At 51.6% G+C, this 27,682-nt stretch overlaps 1 protein-coding gene across 19 annotated transcripts in view; it reads right to left on the bottom strand.

The window, feature by feature from the left end:
* The window catches only part of CACNA1D (calcium voltage-gated channel subunit alpha1 D), a 297,449-nt gene that overhangs the window by 79,167 nt on the left and 190,600 nt on the right, over window positions 1–27,682 (bottom strand). For 11 of the 19 annotated variants that reach the window (XM_059161194.1, XM_059161193.1, XM_059161195.1 and 8 more), the window contains exons 9-16: window positions 24,790–24,959; window positions 10,023–10,110; window positions 9,661–9,720; window positions 8,575–8,601; window positions 5,143–5,303; window positions 4,001–4,226; window positions 3,660–3,867; window positions 891–1,011 (exon numbers count right to left, since the gene is read on the bottom strand). In XM_059161194.1, the coding sequence (XP_059017177.1) occupies window positions 891–1,011; window positions 3,660–3,867; window positions 4,001–4,226; window positions 5,143–5,303; window positions 8,575–8,601; window positions 9,661–9,720; window positions 10,023–10,110; window positions 24,790–24,959 (1,061 nt within the window). The remainder of the gene's footprint in view (window positions 1–890; window positions 1,012–3,659; window positions 3,868–4,000; window positions 4,227–5,142; window positions 5,304–8,574; window positions 8,602–9,660; window positions 9,721–10,022; window positions 10,111–24,789; window positions 24,960–27,682) is intronic. The other 8 variants (XM_059161184.1, XM_059161189.1, XM_059161197.1 and 5 more) reach the window with 1 other exon arrangement.

Below are 27,682 nucleotides of genomic sequence, written 5' to 3'. Positions count from 1 at the left end.
GTTTGCCCTGGGGCTTCTGCCCAGAAGACAACTCACTAATGAACCAGAACCAGAGAAGATTAAGGGGGAAACAGCTAAAGGAATCTGGGGCTTCTTAGGAGAGGAATCCAGGTAGGATTCTTTAAAATAAAAAAGTGAAGACCAAGAGAAGGTGTGCACATATTTGTACAAACGCTCTTTCACCAAACCCAAACCCTCAGCGAGGGTCCCATGTGCCAGGTCTATGCCAGTCAGCGAGGTCAGAGAGAGAGAGAGAGAAGACACAACCGAAAGTTACAAGGTCATAAAGGGTCTGATTGAAGGAAAGAGAGATTCAGAGTTCCAGAAGTCTAGAATTGGGGACTGCCTCTTGCCAGGGAAAAGGAATAAAAGGAGTCAGAAAGGAGCTCAGAGCCTAACAGCAGTCAGCCAGTGGAGACTTAATCCCAGAGATGTACAGATCAGCAAACCCAAATCAGGCCCGGGGAGCTTATGTCAAGCCACCAACAGTGGGTCCCCATTGCTTAGGAAAGGTCTCAAGAGACACAGATGTACCCCTAACCACCCAAGCATGATGGCATGGAAGACAACTCGGCTCTGCCCTAAGCCTTCCCTTGGGACCTGCACAGGAGCTGGGCCGCCGAGCTGGGCGACAACAGGAACAGCCCATGCGCAGTCCCATGCTCCTTTCCCCAGCATGCTCATTCCTCAAAGCCTACTGGGACTTTGACCCCCCTCTGCCGTCCCAGCAACAGTGAAGGAGGCAGATACTGGGGCTAAGGAAGCAAAAGCATTCACCTCCCCATCCCAACGGCCGCCACTGCCACGGGCCACCACCACCATGGAAGTGTGGACAGGGAGAAACAAAATGAGATGGTGAGGACCAAGCCCCAGCCCAGCTTGAAGGATACAGTTACCACAAATGAAGAGGATGATGAAGTAGATGCAGACGATCATCCCCGATGAGGAGGGGCCGCCGTAGGCCATGATGCCGTCATACATTACAGCGTTCCAGTCTTCCCCTGTCAGGATCTAAGAGGCCAAAACCACGGTCAGCCCACATGCACGCAGCAGGACCGCAGCTCCCCACAGCCCGCCGGAGCCCCCTGGGGGCTGCCCACATCGGGTTCTAGCTGCCTTTCACTGTGCTCAACAAATACTTCGGGTAGAATTTTCAAAACGCTTTTTCATTTACACAAACCAGGAGTTAATGCTTCACATGAAAATAAAGCAACACAACATATAAGACTTACCTAGTCTCAGATGATGCCCCCAGCCTGCACCCATGCCCCGAGAGCATGCTGTTGATGCACCTTTCTCCAGAACCCCTGTGCACGGGAGCACCCAGAAACCCTCCCAGAGGAAAGAGGTAGTTGATGTCTTCTCAGACTTATTAGACATAAAGCATGTCATACTTTATGAATTTTCTGCATTTGCCTTTTTTTTCTCCCCCACTCAAAATATACTCTAAAGATCCATGTCAGTAAGTGCTGTCAGTCCTTTCAATGGCTGCCTATGATCCCACATGGTTCCTCTACACTGGAAATGGAGAATTAGACCCCTGAATTTGTAGAGGCAGGGAATTCCAACTATTGCATGTGAATTTACAAACTACCCAGCAAGCAGACACTATTAACTCCCTGAAATTTCACGTGGAAACTTCTCTACTGATGATATAACTCAGTCTATCCTGGAGGTAGGATCAGGTGAACCTAAACAGCATTTAAAAAAGATACTACCTAAAAAAATAAGAGTAATAAGTAAATATAAATAAACCAGACTCTCTTCCAGAGAGAGAAAGAGAGAGAGAAGGTGTACTCCTGCTTCTTATTGTCCATCTGCACCAGACTCTTTAAGAAATAAAACTGTCACAGCTCACAACCCAACAGAAGTATGGGCGAAGGATTTCAAAAGATAAAGCCAATTCCCAGGAAAGGAACTTCGTGGCTCTTAGTCACGTCAGAAGACATTCGGGTTTACTCCTGATAACAGAAAGAGGCATTAAAGCTACAAGACATCATCTTCACCTGTCAGACAACCATCCCGCAGTTTGAACACCCACTACTTTGAGGAACATGCAGGCAACAGTATCAGCGTCAAAAATGGACACACCCCTTCAAAACAGTGATTCCACCTCTGGGAAGTTTACCCCATACATCTACGCTCCCACACGTGCCCATGGTGTGTGTTCAAGGTCACCCAACTGAGCCGAGGCTGAACACAACAAAATTCCCTTCGGCTAGGGACTGGCTACGGAATTAGGGGACATCCACACCACAGAATTTATGCAGAATCGAAAAGTAGGAGGCAAACTCATATGGATCATTAAGTCAGATTCCTAAGGACACTTGAAATAGTGAGAAGCTGGAAAATGGCAGGTAAAATGAGCTACCATCTACATCATAGTACATTTACTGGGAGGGAGGCTGGTAGGTAAGTTCACTGATTTACACCCATGAGCAAATGTATCTCAAAGAACACATAGAAACTACTCAAGGGTGGTTGCTTCCCAAAGAAGAAATTGGTGGCTGGGTAGGAAGGAGACTCATTTGTTACTTTATATCCTTTTGTAAACATCTGAATTTTGTGCCATACAGACAGGTACTACCAAAAACTACCACCACCATACAGGTTTCTTTGAATGAAAACAGAAAAAAAAATAACTAATCAATGGCTTAAAAAATAAGTGTAACCCCCTCCCCCAAAATTAAAGTATATTTCAAAAAAGTATGACGTATAAAAGGGAGAGTAATTCTATTCACCTCAAAATGAACAAGTGGAAATGAATCTTACAGATCATTCCCTCTAGTCTCTGGGTTTTTGTATTTTTTTTTTCCCCACAAAGGACAGTGACTTTCCAAGGTTAAAGAGCTGAGCACGGCTACAGCCAGGAGGGGACCTCGATGTCTGTAATCTCTCCCACCAGGCAGCTTTCCACCTCCTGGGCAGGGCTCCGGGCCTCACAGACCTCATGTGTGAAAAGCGACAAGGGCAGATGGGTCTTTAAAATGTCTCTGCCACTCTCTGTTTAATGAAAGGTTTGAGCTCCCAACATAGGAAGAGGGGGTTTAGAATGCCTCGGCTTAACGCCAGGTGGGGCGTGGAGGCTCGTGTCCTGAGTACGGGGCCATTTGTACACCTGCCACCGTCCCTCTGTCTCAGTCTCATCACCTGCACAGGCCCCCCTGGCACGGACACGTCAGAGCCTACCACCCCCCTTCTTCTTACACGGCAGAAGGGAGAAGCAAGGAGGCGGAAGGCTGTCACAACTCTTATCACCCTGATTCCTCTGACTACACAAAGCACAAGGGCTTTTAGAATCCACCTCTTTGCACACAGCTGTTCGAGTCCAGGATCACAAAACTGTCCTGCAATCAAAAATTCACAAAGAACAGAAAGAGGATCTTAGAGCCTATCTCCCTGAAACCTTGGAAACCTCACAAAATCAGACAGATGTGTTTGGCTTATTATCCTGCCGCGTATCCAGTGGTCTTACAAAACATGAAATCACGCCACCTGAACAGCCGGAATTGAGTGTGCGACAATCCATGTCAGGGGTGCGAGAGCTGTCGGAGCATTACCGGGGCAGAGGTCTCTAATCCCAGCAGAATCATCTTGTCTTTTCCCCAGAGGCGAAGGGACAAGGCAACATCTCCCACAGCCTCCTCACGAGGGCTCACCTGGAATACCGTCAGAAGGGCTTGCGGGAAATTGTCAAAGGTGCTCCGCTTGGTCTGTGTTTCGTCGAAATTAAACTTGCCACCAAACAGCTGCATCCCAAGCAAGGAAAAGATGATGATGAAGAGAAAAAGCAGAAGCAGTAGCGAAGCGATGGACTTCATGGAGTTTAACAAGGAAGCCACTAAGTTGCTCAGGGAAGTCCAGTGCCTACAAGTCAAGATGGGGGGTGGTGGTGAGTGCACAACGCCCATGGGACACAGCAGACATTGCGGGGCTGGGCCGCTGCGGCTCGTCACACCCCAGCCGGAAAACACCTGCCGCGAGGTACACGCCATCTCACCTGGTCACCTTGAAAATCCTCAAGAGGCGCACACAGCGAAACACAGAGATCCCCAGGGGAGACATGATTTCCAGCTCCACCAGGATGGTCTCGGTGATCCCACCGCACACCACGAAGCAGTCAAACCGGTTAAAGAGAGAAACGAAATAGGCCTGGAGACCCAAGCTATACATTTTTACCAGCATCTCGCAGGTGAACAGAGCCAGGAGGACTTTGTTAGCGATATCTGGAAAGACAGAGGGTCTCCTCGTAGGTGTGGCTCAGACCCCCCCCCACGTCTTCCCAACTAGTCTCTGCTGGAAACGCCCCAGTGCCTTGCCCCGGTCTTCGCGACGGCCCCCATTAAAGACACTGGGCACCATGTTTATGGTCTGTGTGCTGGCTTCTAGTCCCGCTTCTGCTACCACCTAGATGTGGGACTTTGGAGAAGTCCCTTGAGTTCCCTGTACCCCAATTTCATGACTATTAAATGGGGGGGGCAGCTGACCACACCATCTCTGAGGCTTGCAGCCCTACGAGCCTGTGATTCTGCATTTACACCAGCGTATTATATTTTCTGTTTCAGTGGTCCCAGAAAGGCCAGTCTGGTCTTGCTTAGGGCATCATGACATAAGAAGCAGTTGTCCATCAAGGTGGCTTCTAACCACAGAGAACAGCACCCAGCAGGCTGGAGAGCTGGACAAAATAGCGCCTCCCCATGGATCACAACAGACCTACTCAGAACAGGTTGTCTCTGGGGATGAGCTCCAGTCTGGCACCGGTGGGGAGCAGGGCTTCCAGGTAGAGGAGCAATAACCACTTGTCAAGAATACCGTATGGGAAAATACAGCTGCCAGTGGGGACAGGGAGAAGGGACATGAGGTCCCTTCCAACTGCAAGATTCCCTGCCCCTAGGCTGTCATAGGGTTAAGACAAGGAGATGCTCTGGCATCAGCTGGCCCCAGCACACCATGTGGGCTGTGGGGCCCCACCCCCCGCAAACTCTGGGTACAGCCTGGATTTGGACGGTTCCTCGGTCTTCCAGTACCCCTGTTAATGTCCTGTCACTACACACAGATCATCTAAGACGAAACTGCAGCCGGACAGTCTCAGGAAGCCCTAATTTTGAATCAGAATGAAAAGAACACAGCCTCTGCTCGCACCTTGAATCTGCGTCAGCCAGTCAGGCTGGTTGTAGTGCTCAGAGGAAATGGTTAAGGTGTTGAGGAACACCAGGACAATAACCAGCCAGTAAAACGTGACAGACTTCACAGCAGCCCGACATCTTCTGCGATTGAAGCGGTTCCAGCGGCGCCAGCGGCGGCTGCAAGAGAAGCAAACGCGACCGTGAACAGCAGATGCGGCGTCTGAATGTCCAATGGACGTCACGGGGATGTTAGCAGTTTTTAACTCTGAGGACCCAGATCAGGGGGTGCAGGAGGGAAAGGCGAGAATGCACAGCATAGAAATGATGTTGGTTCTCAAATACAACTTTTAACGTGTAATCTTGACTGGATCGTGCTATCGGTTTCCTACCTATGGCTTTAGACGACTCCATAATGTGCCATGCACCGTCCTCAAACCAGCTAGAAACATCTAGATATTCATAGATTCGTCGGCAGATGCAAAGTGGAGCCTGTACACAGATATGCAATTTACATTCCCACCATATGGTACATGGATCTGTTCAGACTGGGGTGCGGAGAGCCGTTTGGCTTCTCGTGCACATCTCTTGCAGCATCTTGATCATCATACGGAATTTATCAGGCAGCAAAGTGCTCCAACCCCAGTTTTCCTTTTAGGGAAACTTCTGGTCCTTTCTTAAATCCGGGAGGTTTCTCTGGAGCCTGGCAGACTTGTCAAAGCCGAGTAGGACATGAGTCTTCATACTGAGTCATCAGGTGCCCTTTCTAACTAGTGATGCTCAAAATATACTTTCAGGAGAAGAGCCAATATTGAATTGTGTTTTCATACAAATAAAATGAGCCGAGCCAGACAGACAAGTACCGTGTCCTCCACTGACTTTCAGTTCCGGTGTGTAATTAGGGTAAGTATTCCCCCCACTTAGCCTGTTCCCCTCCGTGGGAAACGTTCCCTGCCTCAGGATGGATTGGCGAAGTGGGTCCTGGGAAAAGGCCAATCGAGAGGGGATGTCAGCCCTGTGCAGGCTGTGCTCACGGATGGGGGGTGGTGGGCATGTCCTCTAGGGGCCTGAGACAGAGCAATACCCTGGCTGCCTCCTAGCTGCAGCCCAGGCTGACCCAGCTGCATTGCTACGCTGAAAGCACCGTAACCCAGGGACCGGGCAAAGAAAGACTTGGGCCCACTCTTCAACAAGACCTGCAACAAGAGAAGTGCGCTTTGCTCTTGCTATATGGTTTCCAGCGGTAACGGGCTGGAAACACAATGACCAGTGTAGAAAAATCCCACCAAGGATGCTGAAGCCCACCCCCCGAGGCTGGGTTTCTGCTGTGATGCATACTTCAGTACACACAAGCAAGGTGGTCTGAAAAAGGACTCACGTTGGGTCAATTTACGCTGTCATGACAAGGCTCAGGTGTCTCCCAAATCCCAGAGGCCTGCTGCCTCAACCCCAGCAGCCCTGCAGCACTCCCCATCCTACCCTTCATGGGGCTCCAGACACTGGGTCTACGGAGGTGAAGAAGGTGCACTGTCCCGGGACCTCTTCCCTTGAAAAGCATGCAAGGGTGGGGCAAATAATTATCAATCCCTACTTCAGGGCTCCTCTCAGTGTGGGCTGGCTCTGGATAAGAGGGTAAGAGTTCTCTAGGGGGCAGACCGGGGGGGGCGTGGGGGGGGACTCCATCCACAGGGGACTGCATGGCCCAGGGGATTGAGGTGGGAAGAAACAGAGCTTGGTAAAAACGGACAGCGGTCCAGTATAGCCACAGAGTGGGGAGGGTAGGAGGGGTATCAAAAGATCAGGCCAGTGAGCGAGCCAGGGGCCAAATGATGAAGGAATTTATATGCCGTCTGGCAGACAGGGAGTCATGGAAGGGTTTCCGATTGTTCTTTTTAAAGTCAGGTTTGTTGAGATACAATCGACATGTGGTAACTACTAATATTTAGGTACAGGGTTTCTAACCACCACCTCAGTCAAGAGGTAGAATATTTCCATCACTCAAAGGACTTTCCTTTATAAGAGTTAACCCATCCTCACCTCAGCCCCTGGCAACTACTGATCTGCTTTTTGCTCCTATTGTTTTGTTTTATCCAGAATGTCCTATAATAGAGCTTTCTGAGACTGGCTCCTTTCACTTAGCAAAAGTGAAAGGCTCCAGACTCATTTGTGCTGTTGTATCTATCAGCAGTTTTCTCCTTATTGCTGAGCATCCTTTCACCATATGCATGAACTACAGTTTGTCTTCCTCTTCACCATCGGATGGGCATTGGAATTATTTACAGTTTTCCGCAATTGTATATAAAGCTGCTATCAACTCATATAAAAATTTCTCATGCAGGCATATACCTTCATTTTATATGAATACGTCAGAAGTGGGATCGCTGGGTCATGCGATAAACATATGTTTAACTTCCTAAGAAATGGCCAAGTTGTTTTTAAAATGGCCATGCCATTCACCATGCAGGAATGGGTGGGAATTCCTGCTGAGCTGCATCCTTGTCAGAACTCGGTATTGTCATATTTTAAAATTTGACCCACAGGTATAAAAAATGATCTAAAAGGTATGCAGTGGTGTCTCACTGCGATTTTGATTTACATTTTTTTAGTGACCAATGGTCACTCCATGTGCTTCTTTGCCATCCCTATCTCTTTTTGGTGACATGCCTGTTGAAATCTATTGACCATTTTTTTATTGTTTTCTTATTATGCACATTGTATTTACATGGTCTTCTTTTTATATAGTGGTTACTAGTCCTTTTTATCAAATGTTTTGCAAATATTTTTTTCTTCTGGTCTGAAGCTTATCGACTCATATGGCCAGTGTTTTGGGTGCTGTATCCAAGAAGAAACCTTTGCCCAGCCCAAGGTCACAAAGACGTTGTAGGTTTTCTTCTAGAATATTTATAATTTCAGGTTTTACATGTACTTCCATGTCCATTTCAAGGTACTTTTTGTATATAATGATAAAATGTCATTTTAGTTGAAAAATAACACTTACATGGAAAAGTACACAAATCATAGGTACAGGTTCAATGAGATTTTAGCAACTAAACACGTAACCTGCATCTAGAGCAATGAACAGAACATCACTACCATCTCAGAACACCTCTCGAACCTCCTTCTCTATAGAGGACTTTTAAGCAGAAAAGTGACAAGAAATATGTCTCTTTGAGAAATGACTCATTGTTGGGGGGGATATGAAAGACTTGATTAGTGACAAGAAGTTTTTCATTGTTGTGTCTCATTGGTTTGTTTTGAGGCAACATCTTTAGCATCTGCTACACTGCTCTCCAAGGCAGGTGCTGAATATTGACTGTACAGACCACTCTTTGATAGGAATGTCCTTGCCCACAGAGTAAAGATCAAGTCTAAAACAACTCCATGTAGAATAGAGAAGTGAGAAAGTAAAACACCAACATGCAGGCTTAGGGAAAAAATAGAAGATACTGACCTGAGCTTGGATTTTGAGATGGCCTGGCTGCAAGAAAGACAAAGAGAAGAGGATTTCTGTTAGGACGGCTTGAGCAGACTCTCCTGGTCACTTCAGCTGAGAGATCAGAAAAGCCATGCACAGAAGCCTGGGCTCAGCATTCCCAGCTCCCCCAGTGAGCCAGCAGTGGTGAGAGCGGAGCAGGAGAAAAGGCGCTGTCAGGGCCAGGCAGGCCAGGCTGACACTGTCCAGGGGTCCAGGGCCGAGGTAAGAGAAGACTCTTAGCCAGCGGCCCTGCGCAGCCCTGTCAGGGGCCGTGATGCCCAGGGGCTCCTCTCCCCTGACCTCATTTCCCCAGAGTGAAGTCAGTGGGGCCTCCCCTGCTCGCATCTCAGCCACTCTAGCAGCAGCATGTGCTACTGCTACAGCGAAAAGAGCATTGGACTAGGAGTCCCAACTCTGCTGTTCAACAACTGCATGGGTTTGGGCAAGCAGCACACCGGGTTGAGCCTCAGTGTTCTCATCTGTAAAATGAGGAAGACGAACCCATCCCCCCCGCCTACTTCACAATGTTGTAGGGAGGGCAGAGCGAGACAACAGAGGCAGATTCACTTCTTTAACAGCTGAGCCCTCTGCCCTAAACACAACATTTTTATTAATCACTGCCAAGATGATCAAACTCTCTTAAAAACACCGCCTCTACTTTACAGAGATAAGACCTCAGGGATACCAGCAGGAAGCAAATGAAACCAAACTGCATGGGCTCCCCAAAGCAGGCAGGACTCTGCACATGGAACACCACTGGTCCCCGCTGGGGACCAGGTCATCTAGACAGAAGCCAACGGGGGTGGGGGGTGGGGGGTGGGGGGGTGGATGTGGTGGCGCCCTCCGCTGTTAGGAGAGGGTGGTGCAGGGCACCGGAAACCAGTGCCGTGAGCAAAGAAGGGCAGCCCTTCCGGGGCCAGCCGCCACGCTGGAGGTGGGCGGAACCCGCCAGGGAAGGGAAATTGAAATATGCAGCACATTCTGTCAGCCACTGTGCCATACAAGCTCTTCGTCAAAGCACCGATGCCAAAACCAGACCGGGAGGAGAATCAGGCCTGTTACCCCCACCGCCGACACCCCGAGGGCCCAGCCTTGGCCGTGCCTCTTCTTTTCCACCAGCACCTAGTGGACACAGTGGAATTGCAGGGTTACCTGGCACGCCCTGCCGCAGGCTCCGCCTCGGAAGGACGGGCTGCTCTGGGGGGAAGAGGCATGTGAAATGCTGGGGGTCTGGAGGCCTGGGAAGGTGGGGGAGGGGGACCGAGGGGTCCAGGCCTGGGAAGGTGGGGGAGGGGGACCGAGGGGTCCAGGGTGAGCCCACCCACCCCTCGTGCGTCTGAGGCCGTGGCCGGGGATGCCTGCCCCACAGGTGCTCCTCTAAGAAGACAGGAGGCAAAAGGAGGGCAAGTGGCCTCCACACTCACCAGAGACTCCCACAGCCGCCTTGGTTCTCGCCTCCGCCACTTACGTTCTCCGTGTTCACCGACTCCGTCTCGCTGGTGGGCATGCTGGCTGCAGGGAGAAGACAAGGCTTTAGCTGGCATGCTGGAGGTGCTGCATGCCCAGGTGTGGGCCTGCTGCCTCCAGGCAGGCCCCCTGGGAGCCCAGGAGGAGGGCGAGGAAGAGTGAGAGGCCAGGCACCTCCACTGCGGAGTCTGTTTCCGTGATGTGCCAATCTGCCGAGAGAGCCCCTGGAGCACCCCTCCCCTCCCCAACAGGAGGAAGCTCTGTCCATTCCGACTCTCCCCAGGGCAAAGAAGTCTAGGGGCCAAACTGAATCCAGTCACTGTGCCTGGGACCAGCTTACTGTCTTGACTTCCAGGAGAGGATTGAGAGGCCACCAGAAAGAGCGACATCTTCGCTGGTCCCAGCTGCTTCTCTCTAGAAAATCTGTGACTAGACCACGACTTGATATATGAATTCTTATCATAAATATACAGAAGGAGAAGAGGCAATGGATGCAGGAGAACATGAAGGTACCACGCACACAATCTTTTTAAAAAAATTTAAGAGCTCTACTCATTATTGGCTAATTGGTCTGCTCATTTCCCATGAGTGTGTGAAGACAGTATGCAGAAGGGTCTTTCCAAACTAGCCAGAACTAGAGCAAAAAGGAAGTACAGTCTTATGGGTAGAAGGTTTTCTCCCAACCGGTGACCAGCGGGCAAGCCTGATCATGGTCTCAGTGTCCAGGGTCTGTGGGCATGTCTCACCCCTCTGCAGCTGGACCCTGAGCAGAGGTGCACCAACTGTGTTGGGAGGCCCAGTGACCCACCGTTAGGCATGTGGGCATTATTTCTCATCCACCTGATTCAACCCTATCGGCATCCTAAGCAGGGGTTGGAGCCAGGTCTTGAAGGAGAAGGAGAACACGAAACATTGCACCTGCCTTGGAAAGCCCACAGATTTCCATGAACTACAAAATGAGCCACCTTGGGGATCCCTGCAAGAAGTTCTGGAAACCTGCAGTAAGGAATAATGAATTCTGCCCTAGGGTTCAGCGAGGGGGTCACTGAAGATAGAAATGGGGGGGGATCACCCAACTACATGCACTTCTTTGCCCTGATGCATCCTTTTGAACTGTAGCGACCATCTTTCTAGAATCGGTGGTATCTACAGGAAGGCCTTCCTCCTGTGTGCTCTGCCAATACAGCTCCTCTTAGCAAGGATGCTCAACTTCGACCTGCAAAAGTTGGTAGTGGTTCTGTGGTGCCACAGGCGATCCTGAGGACCCGAGGCACACAGCCCAGAGGAGCTGGGTCCATGACCTCTGTGCTGTGGCTGCAGGTCTGTGGGCCCTGCTCAGGCCAGGGACACTGTGAATGACAAGGATAAAGGCCTGACCCAAGAGACCCAGAGAGCCGAGAAACTGCTCTTCTGAGGGCACCAGAGAGTTTTTTCCCCTCTGTGGGCACCCAAGACACGGCGCCTGCCCAGGTGGGAGTCCACAGCTGTGTCCGGAAGCATTTAGGCAAAGGCGGCAAAGGTACAACGAGCAGAACAGACCCACATCACACTACTGGTATTCCCTTAGAATAACCTTTCTTCCTCAATTAAGTCAAAACAAACCAACTACAAACTTTGATTGACTTTTTTATGACTCCAAGCAAAAAACAAACAAAAATAAACAACCTAAAAAACACACACAACCCAACTACAGAAAAATCTTGAACAAAAGCTCCATAAAGATACACACACACACACACACACAGAGGCACAAAGCTGCTCAGGCAATCCTTTTCTCCATGACTGACTTGAAAAGATGAAAATATTATAAAATCCGATGAAGTTCATTGCTATGGGCTCCTCCCATAGGTCACCCTTTTCTTCGATGACAAAGAAAATCACAGTGGGACACTCTGACAGATATGACCGTGAGTCATCTCTGTGGAACATTAGTTTTTCTTGTCACTTTCTTGTTACTTTCTGTCACTACTAAGGGGACAGAAGTTGAGAGCAGTTGACCTGGGGCCAGGAGTGGGGGTCCGTGGCCGGGGGCAGTTAGCGTTTGACTGGGCTGGGCACAGTCAAACCTCACTGTGGACTATAGTGTCCCACGCAGAGAGCAGCGGTGCTAACTATACAGTCTCGAGGGCCACTTCTGCCTCTCACGGGTTCTACCACCAATCACTCTAGGGCTGTATTCTTTCCAAAAGAGCAAACTTCTTCCAAACAGGCTCAGTCTTTGTGGCTTTTCAGCCTCTGCGGCCACGTCCCGGGATGAGAGCAGTGTGCCTGCTGCACACGATTCTTTAAAGCTTTTTTTCTCCAACCGTTTGATCAAAGCAGATAAATTATACCCTGCCTATGTGTGTGTGTGTGTGGGGGGGGCATTTTGCATTTCTGGCTCCATGCCAGCTATCAGTGACTGAAATGTACGAGCTGGTCCCTGGACATGACAACCAAGTGGGTAGAAAGATAAGAAATAAAGGCGAACTTCCCAGATAGAAACCAAGTTAATGGTGTGGCACGATGTCGGGGCTGCACGGATGGAGAGAAGTTTCCCTGCCCCCCAGCTGGACTCCATCCTTTGGGAGCTAAGAGTGGATGCTGAAGTTGGCCAGATCCCAGTTTAACACCCCCACCCCCACCCCAGTGGCTGAACTTCTCCAAAACTCCATCTTCTCCTCTGGGGCTATTGGCAGAACTGAGAGAGACAGAACACATGGTGAGTTTTCCTCATAGTCCTGGGTCATTCTGTGTGGGTCCACAAGGTTGGGCAATCGGTGAGGCTCAGATATGAGAGCTGTCACCTCAAGAAAGTTCTCTTGGAGCCTCCTGGATGCAAAGGGACACTCGGGTGCACGGCCCAAACCCAGGGTCCCGTTGCTGTGACCGTGCCGACAGAGAGACCCCTAGTGTAAACAGTCTTCCGCACACCTGAGTCAGCTTTGGCCTCCACTCTTGGTTTGTAACTTTTCTATCTCGAGCGAGTCATTTCTGTCTGATGGTTGCCTGCTGTAGAGATAGCAACTTTTCGGTCTTAATGGTTAGACACGGAGAGCACCATGGTCCCACAATAAACAAATTCCGGAATGACATCAACCAGAGCTGAGGAGGCGGCCAGGGGGAGGGGGAGGAAGAGCACAGTGACTGTGCTAGAATTGGGTGGCCTCATTTGGTCCCAGAAATGGACCATGATCCAGTCGCTTCACCCGTGCAGAGGAATCTGGCTCTGATGGGGCCCTGGCAGCCCTTCTCTCTCTGCTCTAACCTCTCCCTCTAGGTCACATGGGAGCGTTTCCTTTCCCCACGGTATGGAGACCACACCACAGGCAAAAGGAGCTCATTTGTACATCAGCATTTCACCCTTCCCTCATACTGGGCATTCATTATTTTTTAAAGCTAAAAAACTGATATGAGTTTCATTTCACTTCATCCCAATGGGACTTCATCTGTGTTTTTACTGTCAAGACAGGAGGATCACAGTCTCTTAGAACTGGAAGAGGCCTCTGAGATCCCACGGAGCAGCTCTGTGATTTCACAGATCAGAGACCTGGCCAACTTGCCTCGGGACGCACAGCTCAGGTGTGAGAAAGCTCTCCAGCTTTCCAGCTGGCCATGCCCCCTGTGCCTGCAGGCTGTGCTCAGATATACTGGGATACGTTTTAAAATCAGTACATGTTAACATGTATATTGGTATGCCCTTAAAAAAAAATCATACTTAATTTACTTACATATGCTGGTACACATTGGGATATGGTGGTAGATCCTCAGAATGCCACACGTTAAAAGTCCCAAAGCCAATCAAGCCTACTGTCCATCAGCCTGGTTGGCTGTCCTGATGACCTCAGTTAACCCCCAGAAACCTGGTATACAGTCAGACCGGCTCCAGGAGACCACCCCAGCAGAGAGCGAGAGAGAACAAAGGTCAAGTCGTCGTGGTGACTTTTGGGACTTTACGAAAATCCATGTAAGTAGGCCCATGGGGAAATTCCTGGAACACACGCCCTTTCCTCAACTGGCTGCCACAGCCTCATGGCTGCCCCAAGTGCAGGGGGAGCACCTTGTCCCCTTCAGGATGCAGTCAACAATAATTGCTGACAAGCGCTGGGTTGGTTAGGAATGCAGGCAGAGCCCAGCCCCCCACCCCTGCCCCAAGTCCCACCATGTCCTCTAGAGACAGAAGCAAGCCAAGGGGCCATCTGCAGGCAAAGCAGCTGTAAATCCTTTCTCTCACACATTCCAGGGAACTCGGGAACTCTGTAGAGCAAGTTTTCATTTTTTAAAAAAAATTCAAGTTTTAAAACTATTTCCAGAATCTGGGGTGAAACCAGGTATTAGGACCAGCCTACACCTAGAATGGGGTGCTGACTTGCACCGCAACCTGCCTTCTGCAAACCTGGGGAAGTGCAGGCCCAGGCTTCGCAAGCTTTCCCAGGTGCTGCGATCTCCAAGAGCTGCAGGCCAGACCCCGAGGCTTCGATGTGGACGCACCGAGCAAAGGACATGACGCAAAGGCCATGACGGCTGCTGCCGCCAGGGAGGAGGGGAAGCCAGACAGCAGCCCGGCAGGCCCTGGACGGCAGATGAAAGCTACCCTGGCCTGGGGGGGGGTGGGGGTGGGGAGGTGGGGGGCCCACTTGGAACTCTCAGGGGAGGGCATGCCATGCTGTTGCTAAGAACTGCTGCTGGGCCCGGATGGCATTATGGGCAATGCCGCACAAAATACAGTGGGAAAACACACGGCTTCTCAGGCCAGCACAACTAGCTAGCATTTTCATGGATGGGAGTGTGCGTGCCCATCACACACACGTGGTAAATGGGTCTGCATGTGGGTTGAAATAGGCAGCCCCAAAATTATGTTCACTATTTTTTTTTTAAAGATTTTATTTATTTATTTGACAGAGAGAGAGATCACAAGTAGGCAGAGAGGCAGGCAGAGAGAGAGAGGGAAGCAGGCTCCCTGCCAAGCAGAGAGTCTGATGTAGGGCTCGATCCCAGGACCCTGAGATCATGACCTGAGCCGCAGGCAGAGGGGGGACGAGCCACCTAGGCGCCCCTTATGTTCACTATTAACAGGCACAGCATCACAGAGGCTACTCGGGTCAAAAGACGCAAAGAGGAATGTCAGAGAAGCTGGGCCTTTGTCAGAAATGTGGGGACAAGTCCTTTCCCTTTCCCACCCTGGGCTCCGTTGGCTAACCTAGAACACGAGCTGTTGGGTGACATTATCTGTAAGACCCACGTACCTCTGACCTGCTTGAACTGCTCTGAAGAGGAAACACCCACAGGCTGTCTGGTTTCACCAGTGCCAGGTGGCTTTCCCTTGCCGTCCCCCAGCTCGGCGCAGAGAGCAGGGAAGGAGCAGTGTTGTGAAGCCCCCGCCCAGTGCCCCTCAGGAGGACCGCCAGGATCCAGGAAGCCCAGTCAGGAGAAGCGTTCCCAAGGCTCCTCCAGGGAGAGCCACTGGGGAAGGGAGAAGCAACCCCTTCACCCGCCGCCCCCCCCCGCTCCCCGAGAGTGCTCATATGCCACTGGAGTCCGGGGACCCAAGCCAGCTGAGCCCGGAAGACCCCAGCCTCCTTCTTGAGCCTGGCACACCAAACAGCCTCCTTCACAGATGCCCTGGGCGTCTGGGAGCCTCGCGCCCCGTTCTCCACAGGACAGGCACCCTTGCACGGTCAGGGATGCCTCTCCAAATCTGCCTCCAACCCTTCTCATGCCTCCCTCTCAACGGGTGGGGGCAGGAGGCTGGACAGCTGAGCAATGACAGTCATGGCTGCCTTCCTTGGGAACAGCAGATCCGAAGCCAAGATCTCCTGGGTTTTTTTTTTTTTTATCTTATTTTCCTGACAAGCATGTGACGTGCCATGACATCCCCTGAAGGAATTTGCCTGTGCCTGCCAGTAGTGACACGCTTAGCCGTCACAAGGTAACAGACTCTGGTTGCTGTGAAGAAGCCAGCCTCTTCTTGGGAAATGTGGGTCAAGGCCAGACCAAGGTTTCTGTGTCTAGAGCCAGAATGATGCCCTGACAAGAATTACTTCTGTGTGACTAATGACGCGAGGAACGCCGCACCCCTACTAGGGCCATCCCCACCCCCAGCCTTATCCAGGGCCTTTGTTAGGGTGTCTGGGTATCTCAGTCAATAAAAGACCTCTCCCACTCAAAACGGAAAGTTTCCTGAAAACATGAGGCTACTTCCTCTCCCCATATGCCTCAGAAAGCTAGCAAAATATCCTCAAAAAGTCACACGGTGCGAGCCCCTGCTCAGGACGACAGGCACCTGCATGACCAAGGGGAGGACTCCTTTCTTCTGGACACAGACTTCTCATCTTCTCACAGTAATGCCCCAGAGCCTAGGCCCTCCGTCAGTCTTTGAAAATGCTTTTGTGTTACGTCAGTAACAGAATGTCCTGCTTACCTGACGCCTGTTCTTCCTGCAGAGGCCTCCAGGGGCTGCACCAAGGCCAGCTCTTTCCATAAGCCTCTGCAGACACTAAGCCTGGCTGAGCCAGCCCTGGGCCCCCAGGCCCTAACTGGATGCCCCCATCCCCCTCCCCCAACCACACAGGTTCCTTCTCTTCTCAGGCCCACAGTGCGCTCTCCGGAGGCCGGGGGTGGGGGCTTATGTCTGATACTCTCTATTCTCATCTGCTCCAAAAGCCTTCAGTCTGACCACCTGTGGCTTGTTCCAAATCCTACACCCTACGAGCTCAACATTTCCAGGACAACGTCCCCATCCCATATGGGCTCTCATATGCAAAACCCCAAGTGTCCTACTTGGTAGTAGCAGAGGCTACTACCAAGAAAACAGTGCAGCGTGTCCCCTCTGCTCCCTTGGCAGCTGGCTTTGTGGCCCTATTTACAGTCAAAGAGACTCTTCCTCCAGATTTGTCTGACCAGGGCCGACCTCGGTGGCAGCAACCAGGTAAACCTGGTTGTTTACCATGCGGTGTGCATGGGCAGGGGGCTACACCGCTGTAAGACTACAGTGGTGGCCTGGCAAGGACAGGACCCAAGCCGTCTGCCTTAACCGCCCTGCACGCGGATGGTCCTGACACTGACCCCAGGGTTTCCAGCGAGGGTCTGCGTGTAGCATTCATTTGACAGCAGAGCTCGAAAATGAACTGTGCCCCCACATTAGTCCTTTCCTCCTCCCCGCTCACAAAGGCAAGTGCCTCCCCAACCCCCATCCCCACCCCACAATCTTCGCATCCTTGAAGTCTATTTTTAACTTCATTCTTGAAACTGGCACTATGAGCTCTAGTATGTCCCAGCCCGAGGGTGAAAAACCAGCAGGCCCTGTGAAAAATGTAACCTGGAAAATCAAAATCAATCAAATAACAACACTGGAATTTCTAAACAGTTTAGATGAAAAAGCATCATTGGGGAAAAGTGTTTAAGAAGTCTGTCTTCCAGTCTAAGAATATTCATGCTGAATTAAATAAATGTTCTGAGTGGGTTCCGCTGCTTCTTTAAAAGGTATAGTTCAAACAAAAAGGAAACTGCAATGCTGTCTGGGCAAAACCACACAGTTGGGGTAAAGACAAGAAGAAAAGAACACGACCAAAGTTCAGAGGAATCAAGCAGTTAAAACATAGGCGTCTGACAAACACACCACGCCAGCACACACATGCACGTCACACCAGGCCTGTGTGCAAGAAGGCTCCAGAAGCCTCAGGAGAGGAGGCTCCCGACTGGAGTTCACCCCCGGTCATTTACCGTGATCTTTAGCCCTGTGTTGGCGAAAGCAGCAAAACTTCCTTTTCTTCTTGTCCTCTTTTAGCAGGTCGGCCACCGTGACTCCTTCAGGTGGAACACAGGCAATGTCGTTATGACTCGGTAGAGGGCAGCAGGAGCAACGCAAACAGAGCCCTAGGCCCAGAGAGGCAGCTTGCAGCCACCGGCTCTGATACGCGAAACCTCAAGAGTCCTACTTGGACATCTATAGTTCAGGGTCTGAACAGTGGAGCGGAGCAGCGCTTTCTGCAGTGAGGGTGCCTGTCCCAAATAACCAGCCAACCAACCACACCACCAGACAAGGCTTCCCAGGGTTTGGCCACCCCACCAAGAAGGGTGTTCAGGAGAGGGCATTCAGCCACGGCCAGGAGTCCCGGGTGCTGACCAGCTGGGCAGTCTGGCCGGTACCGCTATGTGGGAAGGACATGTGGGAGTTTACAGGGCATGCTCTGGACTTGGACAAACCAGGTCTGATCTCAGCCTTGCCACTTCCCAACTGGATGAGCACAGACAGGTTACTTGCTTTTGCTAATCTGCTTACCTTAGGAAGTGGTAAACAGTAAATACAGTAACACAGGTGCTGGCAAGGTACAACACGTACAGTGGCCCTGTGGCCACTAGGTCCCAAGAAGAATGATTCTAGGGTCTCCAGCTTCCTCTGGCTCTGGGACAGGATATCACGATATTAGCCGGTGGGCTGATCTTCAGGATGGGGCCCTGTGCTCAGGGAAAGGAGCTTCATGGGCAAGAGGGGAAGCAGAAGGAATGCCGTGTGGGTAAGGACACAGGACATGGGCACTCACGAGCATGATGGGTGGGAATGTAAATGGATACCAATGGCAGGACACATTTCTAAAACAGGCATCCTCTCTGACCCAGCAAATCCCTTTCTGGAACTTTCTCCCACAAGACTGTGAGCATGTGTGTGCAGACCCAGGTGCACACATCTGCGGGGATTAATGGTGGCTCATCTGCAGCGAAACCTGCATTCAAACCCCACTTGGCCACGTGACGGGCGTGGGACCCTGGGAAGCTACTTAACCCCTCTGTGTTTCAATTTCCCCATCATCTGTCAAGTGCTTGCCTCCCAGAACCCTGGAAGGAATAATGGATTCACATACACCCCTGACCCTTAGAACAGCATCTAACACACAGGAAGGCCCTGATAAATGAGGCATTCTTACTCTGCTTTCTTTCATGAAACACAGACTCACTGGACCACACGAGGTGCCTGCCACACAGTGAAGGACAGAAACAGACCTTGTTCCTACCTCCAGGAGCTCGCAGTCTGTGGCACATGGTTCAGTGAGAAAGGCAAGTGGCTGTGCCCCCCCAAGCTTGATGATGTGGGGACACATGCGCAGGCTGCCCGTGAAAGCACGTATGTTCCCACGTGCACAGGTGAGGTCGCAAAGAACAGACCCCCAATGGCCCAGTCTCATTCTCTTATCCTTTATACACTTTGATATACGAATTCTTGGCAATGAGCAAATATTATTTTTGCAATTAAAATATATTAAAAATAAGCACACACAGCCTGACTTGGGGTCTACAAACCTGGCTGGAGGGCCTTCACCTCATGTCCATGCTGGGGCGACCATCCCGTCTCCTGCCAGCTCTTAGAAGACCTGCCTAGGGTGGGCTCTGCTCCCTGTACCACCAGCCCAGTGGTGGTGGTGGGGGGGGGCGGTCTCCCAGCCGGCTGCAGTGCTGGGCCCACCTCCATCAGCTCTCCTGGTCAGAGGCACTCCCATCCACCTCCAGAAACAGGGCAACCCTCCTGAGGCATGCCACTCTAAGTGCTGCTATTTGCTGAATTTACAGCCTTCAGAGGACTGTCTTGCATTCTGAATTTGCGCTCTGAGCTGGTTTAACTGTGATGAAAGCAGTTCGGTAAGTCGCTTTAGGAAGACACAAGCTTTGAAACTGGACCAGCACATTTCCATGCTGGGAAACAGCTACACCATCCCTGGTTTCCTGCCCACCCCCAAATCAAACATCTCAGTAAAAGGCACACAAGTGGTGCACGGGGAAGGGAGGGGACTGGCTGTGGCAACCTGGGGTGTGGACACATGGTGGGGGAGGGGCAGAGTCCTAACCGGTGGGGCGGGGCAGCCTCTGGGATCTCTGAGCAAGAGACCTCCTTGTGGGCAGCATGTATACCCTCTTACACTGATCATTGAACATTAATAGTTCCCACAGTGAAACGGCCCTGCTTTTCCGGCCAGAATTTTAGAATGAGCTCCCTTTAAAACGATTTCATTATTTTTAATGCTTTTTTTTTTTCCTTTAAAAAAAAAAAAAGACTAATCACTGACAATGAGAAGAGTTTAAAATAGAATTTTAGGCTTCCAGATTTTAATGGCCCTAGAAAAACGCCATTGTTAACAGAGAAGCAGCTGCATACGTCTAAAAAATCACTTTGAGATTTGGCAGGGTTTCTTAAGAAACTTGAGGCTCAGCAAAAAGTTAAATAAATTATCCTTGAAAATGTCCCAAATGCTTAGGAACTAACTTCCAAGGGAATTTTGTCCATTCAATTAACCATGTAACACCAGCTTCCTAAGAGCAAATTTACAGAATGGACGTTTTCCATCTTCCACGAACGCACAAAGCTAGAGCTACCAGCCAGGGGAGCCAGCAGACAGCCCAGTTACGGCGCCGACTGCCTCTCCGTCTGTCTTCCTTCCAGTGGAGGCCTGTGACAGTGTGATATTCGGTGTGATACCATTCAGGGGTTCCCAACCTCGGCTTCACGCGGGAACCTCCAGGGAGCAGTAGATCAAGCCATGCCTGGGTCCCGCCACACACAGACCAGTCTTCGTCGGGGTGGGGGAAGGGTACAGCACCAGGATGTCCGCGTTCCCCAGGTGACTGTCATGTACAGCCAGAGGTGGGTACCGCAGGAGCAGATGGTGATGTTTAGCAGATCAGAGAGAAGAGATGAGATGTGCACATGCCCAAGCCCTGGATTTGGCATCTGCTCTCCGACAGCAAACATCAACAAACCGCCAACGGACGCTGAGCCAGAAAGCCGTGCCTCGCTACCTTCAACATGACCGACCGGGCAACAGGTTTGTTTTTCATCAATACGTAGAACTTCACAGTCCCCAAACAGGAAAGTAGAGGGACGTGGTGCTAAAAGGGGTCCTTAGCCTGAGGTTGGTTAGAGGTCTAGGAGGATCTGCGAGAATTGCAATGTTTAGGTCAAGTTATCCTGTAGTCTAATAACAGCATCGGTACCAAGTATTCCCGTGGCTACAGTGACTCCTGCCACGAATCAAACTTTAATCCTCAGGACAACCTCTAGGCAAGTATCTTTATCACCTTCTTGCCGTCAGAGAAATGGGGGCTCAGAGACATCGGGTCGTTTGCCTATCACTCAAGTCCAAATTCCGAGTCACAAAACTCAATGGCAGCCAGTTCCAGAGAAGGGACACCCGCGTGCTATCTAGCCCCACCTCCAAAGGTTATGACATCTGCCATTCATGTTTCCTGAGGTCCTGCCTTTGCTTGTACAGCCTGAGGCTTGGGCTATAGCAAGGGCTTCTGTCACAACTGTCACACTACCACACTGTCACTTAACTCCCCCATGCCTGGAAGGAACCTGTCCCAATCCCATCCAGGACCCTGCTGGAAAGGGCAGTCAGTGGCTAAGCATCCTGAGGCACCAAGAATAAAGCCAGGACACCCAGGGAGGGCCCCATCCCGTCTCCCCGAAAAAAAAACAAGAGCGGGGCTGGGATGTTAGGAGTGTGGGCCTGGCTTTTACCCACCCAGGAAGCACGTTAGTAATGGCCCTGCCCACGCTGCACTGCTTGCTACCGGGTGGCAGAGACCAGACCTGGAGTGTGCGGGCGGTGAACCAACCACTATCCGCTGATGAAGGGATGATGCAGGCCTTGTGGAAATCCTCTGTCCCCCTCGGGTTTCTTGCTGTGACAGGAAGAAGATGGACAGGAAGAAAAAGACAGCTCTCCTTGGCCAAAAGGTCTGGGCTGCTGGGAGTATATTCGAGGAGGCCCACATCCTCATCGGGAGGAGACCTGGGGCTCTCATTGTCGGTCGGTTAACTCCCTGCATGGTTCCCACAGCCTGAGATCTAGGACTTCCTTTCAGACCCTCATCACCCATGTCCTGGGAATCTGGTGGCTCAGGAGATCAGAACCTCACTGTCCAGGAAAGCGCAGCACCTGGCCAAAGGAGCCTGGTAAAGGACAAGGGTACCCACGGAAGCATGTGCTCTTCAGGATCGAACGTCCAGCTGGTTCCCAGGCTGAGCCACACAGCACCGTGCCCAGCACAAACCACAGGGACGTGGCGCGGCGTTACCGGGGGAGGAGTCCTAGTTACAAAGTGAAGTCTGAGGATGGACAACTTTCAAAGGGCCGTTGTTTCTTTCCTTGATGATACTACTGAGCACAGCGCTTCAGGGCTTGCAACACTGATCACCTTCTGTACCTCGCTCATGCCACTTCTCCAGCCTAAGAAAAAAGCCTCTCCCCCGTGCCTTTGGAAGCCGCAGACAAGCACCTCCCTGGAGTTCAGCAGGAACACCACCTCCTCCAGGGAGCCTCCCCTTGCATCCTTGTGCCCTTGCAACGATGTGCCCATCGTTGCTTTGTTGTGCCCTTCAGGGCTCCCACAGCAGACTGCTGGCCCCCTGATCACACGGCCAGCTTGTCTCCATCTTACACTAAGGCCTGGCTTCTCCACTTCCCTCTACAGCCAGGTTTCCAAAGGCAGAGGCACCAAGTTTTGTCACAATGTGGCCAGGTCCTTCACACGTGCTGGCAGCACCGGAAGTACTGGGCCAAGACAAAGTGAGCGAGAGCTCTCGGGACTATCAGAAGACATTGCCTTGAGCCCACAGAAAATACCCACTCCTCAAACCCCAGGCACAAGCACAGTCTCACCACACCTGATGCTAGCGGCATGAACGGGGACCCTGTCCATTTCCAAAGCTAGGGCATTGAAGGGGTGAAAAGACACCGCCTGAAAGGCTCACCCAGCAACCCGTCAGCCACAGCTCCACTGGTAAAGGAAGGGGGTGTGCTCAGGAGAAGGACCCATACTTGTGCTGACTGACACACGACATGCTACACTGGGAGAGGGAGCACGTGGCTGGCAGACACCCCCACCCCACACCACCCCTCCCCATCCCCAGAAACCAAGGTCAGCACCCAAGCTGCAGTCTGGAAATGAGCAGGGAGACAGTGGGGTAGGCATCCCTCCTGCTCCAAGAACAGCCTGTGGCCGGCCATATGGTAGGCGCGGAAGCCGCAAGAAGCCCATTGGGATTTGGACTCAAATGCCCTGAAGACACAGACACCCTTCTTATACTCACTGACCCAGAGGACACCACCCAGTTTGGAACTGGAAGGAATACCCCTGCATGAACTCCCATCTCAGAGTCAGCACACAGAGGCTGCTCTAGAAATCCTCCAGCTGCTTCCTGATGCTCAGGCACTGTGTCCCCTGTCTCTTCCTCAAGGGAGCAGCACCAGTGACCCTGGGAAGCAGCGGGGAGAGGAGAAGAGGAGTCTGTCTGCCCACTGCTGGCCCCCCAGGAGCCCACAGGACTGAGTCCGTCATTTGCAACAGTGAGAACAGGAAACTCACACTCCCAATGGTAGCACAGACCCAGAGTCCTCCGCTAGAAGCAACCAAAGGCCACCTCAGTCACCCGTGGGCCGCTCGGCCTTCACTTGTGTGATCCGCTGTCTACAGAGGAGGCACATACTGGCCTCACTCGCCCAGCCTCCCTGCCCCGTCTCCCCCAACCAGCCGAACGAATGAACCACCCCCGGGCCCTCCTCACACTCTGCCGTGGCTCAGAAGGTTTCTCCTGACACTGACTGACCTCAGGCTCCTCCATCCTTCCAGGCTCGGGGCCAATGCCCCACAGCTCCCCGCTGGAGCCCCGCAGTCGGCCCTCAGCCCCTCAGCACTGGGCACACAGATGCCACCCCTCCCGACCTGCGTCTCTGTCCCCCTGGGCAGCATCTCAGCATGCATAGGCCTAACCATCCCCAGAAGGAGCAAACCACATCCTGTCCACCCCACGAGTGCCCCCGGCAACAAGCGTCCTCCTTGCTGGATGAAGGAGAGACCGCATGATGTCTCAGGGGCCCTGCCCTAGGGGCGCTCGTTCCGCCATCTTCCAGGAGGTAGGGCCCACCTTGGTTCCCCAGGCCTCTCAAGGGACATGCATCTTTGACACAGCTTTTCTGTCCTTAAAATGAACTATTCTGGATTACAAACAAACCACAAGCCTCACAGTCAAATCTACTATTGAATTTTGATTTCGGCTTTTACCTGAGGCACAGATGGCCCAGGAAGAGTGCGAGCTCCTCTTTGAGGGAAAAGAGACACCTCGGTTGACGATGGCTATGAACTCCAGGGGTTGCTGGCCACCGGGGGCCTTCCCACTGCGGAATGTGCCCGAGAGGCCTGGTGCCATGGTGGGCTACGAGGGGAGTGGGCTCCAAGTAGCCACGCCAACTCACATGCGTCCTTGCCCTGCCCGGTCGGCTGAGCTGGTTTCTTCCCAGCTAACAATGGCTGAGCGCCTGGCTTTGCGTGTGGAGCCCGGGTGCGAGCCACTCCAGGCGGCATGAGGACAGAGAGGGACCCTGCTCTTCAAGTTCTCATCCAGGAACATGGCTCACCCCGCAGGGAAGGAGCTGCAGCTACCATGCCGTGGGGTCACCGTGAGTCCTACTGTGGCTGGTGCCCCCACAGAAGGGGGTCCCCGATTTCCTGACAAGCGATTGCGGCAGACCCTGTGACCGGGCACGAATCTGAGTCCCAAACCTCAGGCGGAGTCTCAGAGCTGGTGTAAATGCCCCGGTCCCCTCTGATGGGCTGGCGGAAAGAACCGGGCTGCTGAGAGGAGGCTGCCTGTCTCTCAGGCTGGGTCAAGGGGGAGCAACAGCTCCGCCCAGTGGGCACCTGAGTCACCCCTGAGCTCTCTCTGGTCAGGAGTAGGAAGGGGTTACATACTGTTTCGTTTGCTTTCCTCTCCTCCTTCCTCCTCGTTCTCAGGATCAATGTCTTCAGCTTGGGTGATCCAGTCCAAGTAGCCCTTTAGATCCTCCTCCAGCTGCTGCTTCTCCCGGAGCTTCTGGAAATCTCCCCGGGCTTTAGCCTTCTCTCGCTCCTTTGAGAATTCTCTGAGGGCAGCAGAGAGAACAAGCACACGTCAGGACGTCCTCGGGGACCTGGACCGTGAGCCATCTGCCCTGCCACACAACAGGCTTGTGGCAGGACACACAGCGCTGAGTACGGCCACGCGAGCACAGCAACAGAGGCCACACACGTGGACAGGACATAGCACAGTGTCTTCCTAAGCAAGACCGTGGCTGTCAGAGCTGCAGAGACGACACCAACACACATGCGCTGTCCCTTAGAAAACCAACAATCCCCAAGATCCCAAGGAGCCCAGGCCCAAAATGCCACATGCTATCGTGGCAGGCTTGCTGACTCCCACTCTCCCCCACCAACAGCCTGGACTCAGACATGTCCCACCTCCCCCAGAGCCTCCTCGGAGCGCAGGCATCACACGTCAAAGAGCAAGGACCTGGGAGGGCTAGGCTGTGGTCAGAGAGCTCACACGCCAGGTGTAGGGCTTCTTCAATACCTGTAGCCAAACACAGGTATTGTGTGTTTGGCTATAGCATTCCTGACCTTCACGTCCAAACTGAGAGCCAGGAGGGGGAGCAGGTGCCTCTAGCAGCACCGGCAGCTTCCCGCCAGAGTAGTGGACAGGGTTGGGACAGACCCACCTCACAGCCCCGTTCTCCCTCCCCACACAGAAAATAGAACACCGAAGAAGCACTACTGTCATCCCTAACCCCGCTTCCTTGCCATGATCTTTTCCCAAAAGTCTTCCCCATAGGAGACGAAGAGGCAATACGATTTGTTGCCCATTTATGGGAACACCTGTCCTGGAAAGGCTTTGGCAGAACATGTACACATTCCCAACTGCTTGTTGTTTACTCCGCCTTTGGTGTCTGCAATCCTCCATCTACATGTACATACAGAATCCCCCATTTGCTCCGGCAAGCCTGGGAGTCAGGTGGGTGATTACCCAATTTTCACATCCAAGGAACCATCTGCATTTCCAACCGGGAATAGCTATAGGAGCCAAGCTACATGAGTTATGGATTTCCTAAGTACGATTAAAAAGCTGCTAAGGAAAGCAGCTGAGGTAACAGCACAGCTTTCGCACACACAGCCCTGGATTCTAACAGAGGTTACATCTGTCTTCCTTCTGCCTTCCTTCTAGCCCAAAGATGGCACATCTCCCTATTAGGGACTTCTTTAACTCAACCCAACTCGACCCAACACAACACAACCCAATGCAATGCAACCCAACCCAATCCAACCCCACCCAACACAACCCAACCCAGCTAACCCAATGAACGAAGGGGGAAATGATCTGCTTACATAAGCCCAACCCCTCTTCTCTCTCTTCTCTCTCCCTCTCCACTCTGGTCTGTCAAAGTGCTGAACAGATACTTGAAAGCCCAGGGATGCTGATACTTCAGATAAGAAACTAAAACCCTCACCAAGGCGCCACCCTCTGCCCAGTGAAAAAGGACGACACTCATCGCTCCCCAATCACCCACATTTTGGATGCCCCAAAAGCTGTCGTTGTCTGTGTGAGGGCTGATCCGTCCCCACCTGCCCCCTCTGGGAAGTGGGGGAGGCAGGGCTGCAAGGCGTCCTGGGCCTGGCCTGTAGAAGATATGACCTCAGGGGGTTTGCAGGGTGAACCAAAGCTGATAAAGACTCAGAGATGTTTTCTGTACTCCTCACCCAGGGCTCTTTCCTCCAGGGAGAATCCCTGTCCGTCTCCTGTAGGAGAGGCAGGGTACGTTGCTGCTCAGGCAAACCACATCCTTAGGAGGATGAGGGGCTGCCAGGCCCGCTGGGCTTCCCAAGGACACGGTGACTCGGCTCTGGGTAATTTCACCAAATTAATTTGAGTTTTAAAAAAAGTCACACCCAATCCATAATGACATCCCTGAAGGATGTTGTGGAGGCCCTGGAGGTTCATGTGTCAACATGAAAATGCATCATGCCATCTGTTTTCTTAAATACATCGTAAAAAGCAACTATGTGGGCCTCATTTCAATTGTTCACCAGAAGTATCTAAGCCCAAATCTCTGTGTTTTGATTTTGAACTTGGAGTACGAAATTTACATGGTTATAATAAAAACAGGGTATTCTTATTTCTAGATCCATAGCTCATCTGAGTTCTTGAAAAAGATTACAAAGATAATAAGAGAGTTACCTGAAAACCCAAGGGCTTTACAAAAGAGAATTTTGCTTTAAAATATTTTATAAAGTTTTTGTTTTTTGTTTTGCTTTCTTTGCATTAGAAATTAAAAAAGAAAGAAAAAGAAAGAGAGAGAGAACTCTAACAAGCGGTACCACTGTTGCCCATTCTTGGTTGCTGAGACATGGTAACACATGCACTGGTAAAATCCTACTATGAGTAAAATTTCTGAGAACAAAAACCTGGCTCATGGCCCATTTGTTTTAAATAACAGTCACTATCACACAACTTCAAGTGACAAAGTTGTTCATGTGAGCACTCAGAACTGATTGAAGCAGTTTCTGAATGGCCTAATACTCAGCAGGCTGGCAAACTTTGCTGATTGGAAGAACAGAGATTTGCAAGCATGAATCTCCTCCTGGTGGCTCTGAGACAGGCTGGGGGGAAAGAGGCGGGGGAAGGGGGTCCCTGTGATGGACCTGTAGACCACACTGGGCTCTCTGGTGGAAGACCTGGATTCTAGTCTCAGCTCTGTCACTGGTCTCTTCTGAGTTTCGTTTTTTGCAGCTGCAAACAGACATACGACCTGGTCTACCGTTTCACACAGATTAA

This window comes from Mustela lutreola, chromosome 2, assembly GCF_030435805.1.
Source record: "Mustela lutreola isolate mMusLut2 chromosome 2, mMusLut2.pri, whole genome shotgun sequence".
NCBI classification, from domain to species: Eukaryota; Metazoa; Chordata; class Mammalia; order Carnivora; family Mustelidae; genus Mustela; species Mustela lutreola.
The sequence above is the reverse complement of the archived record's forward strand: the minus strand, read 5'-3'. Positions and strand labels throughout refer to the sequence as shown.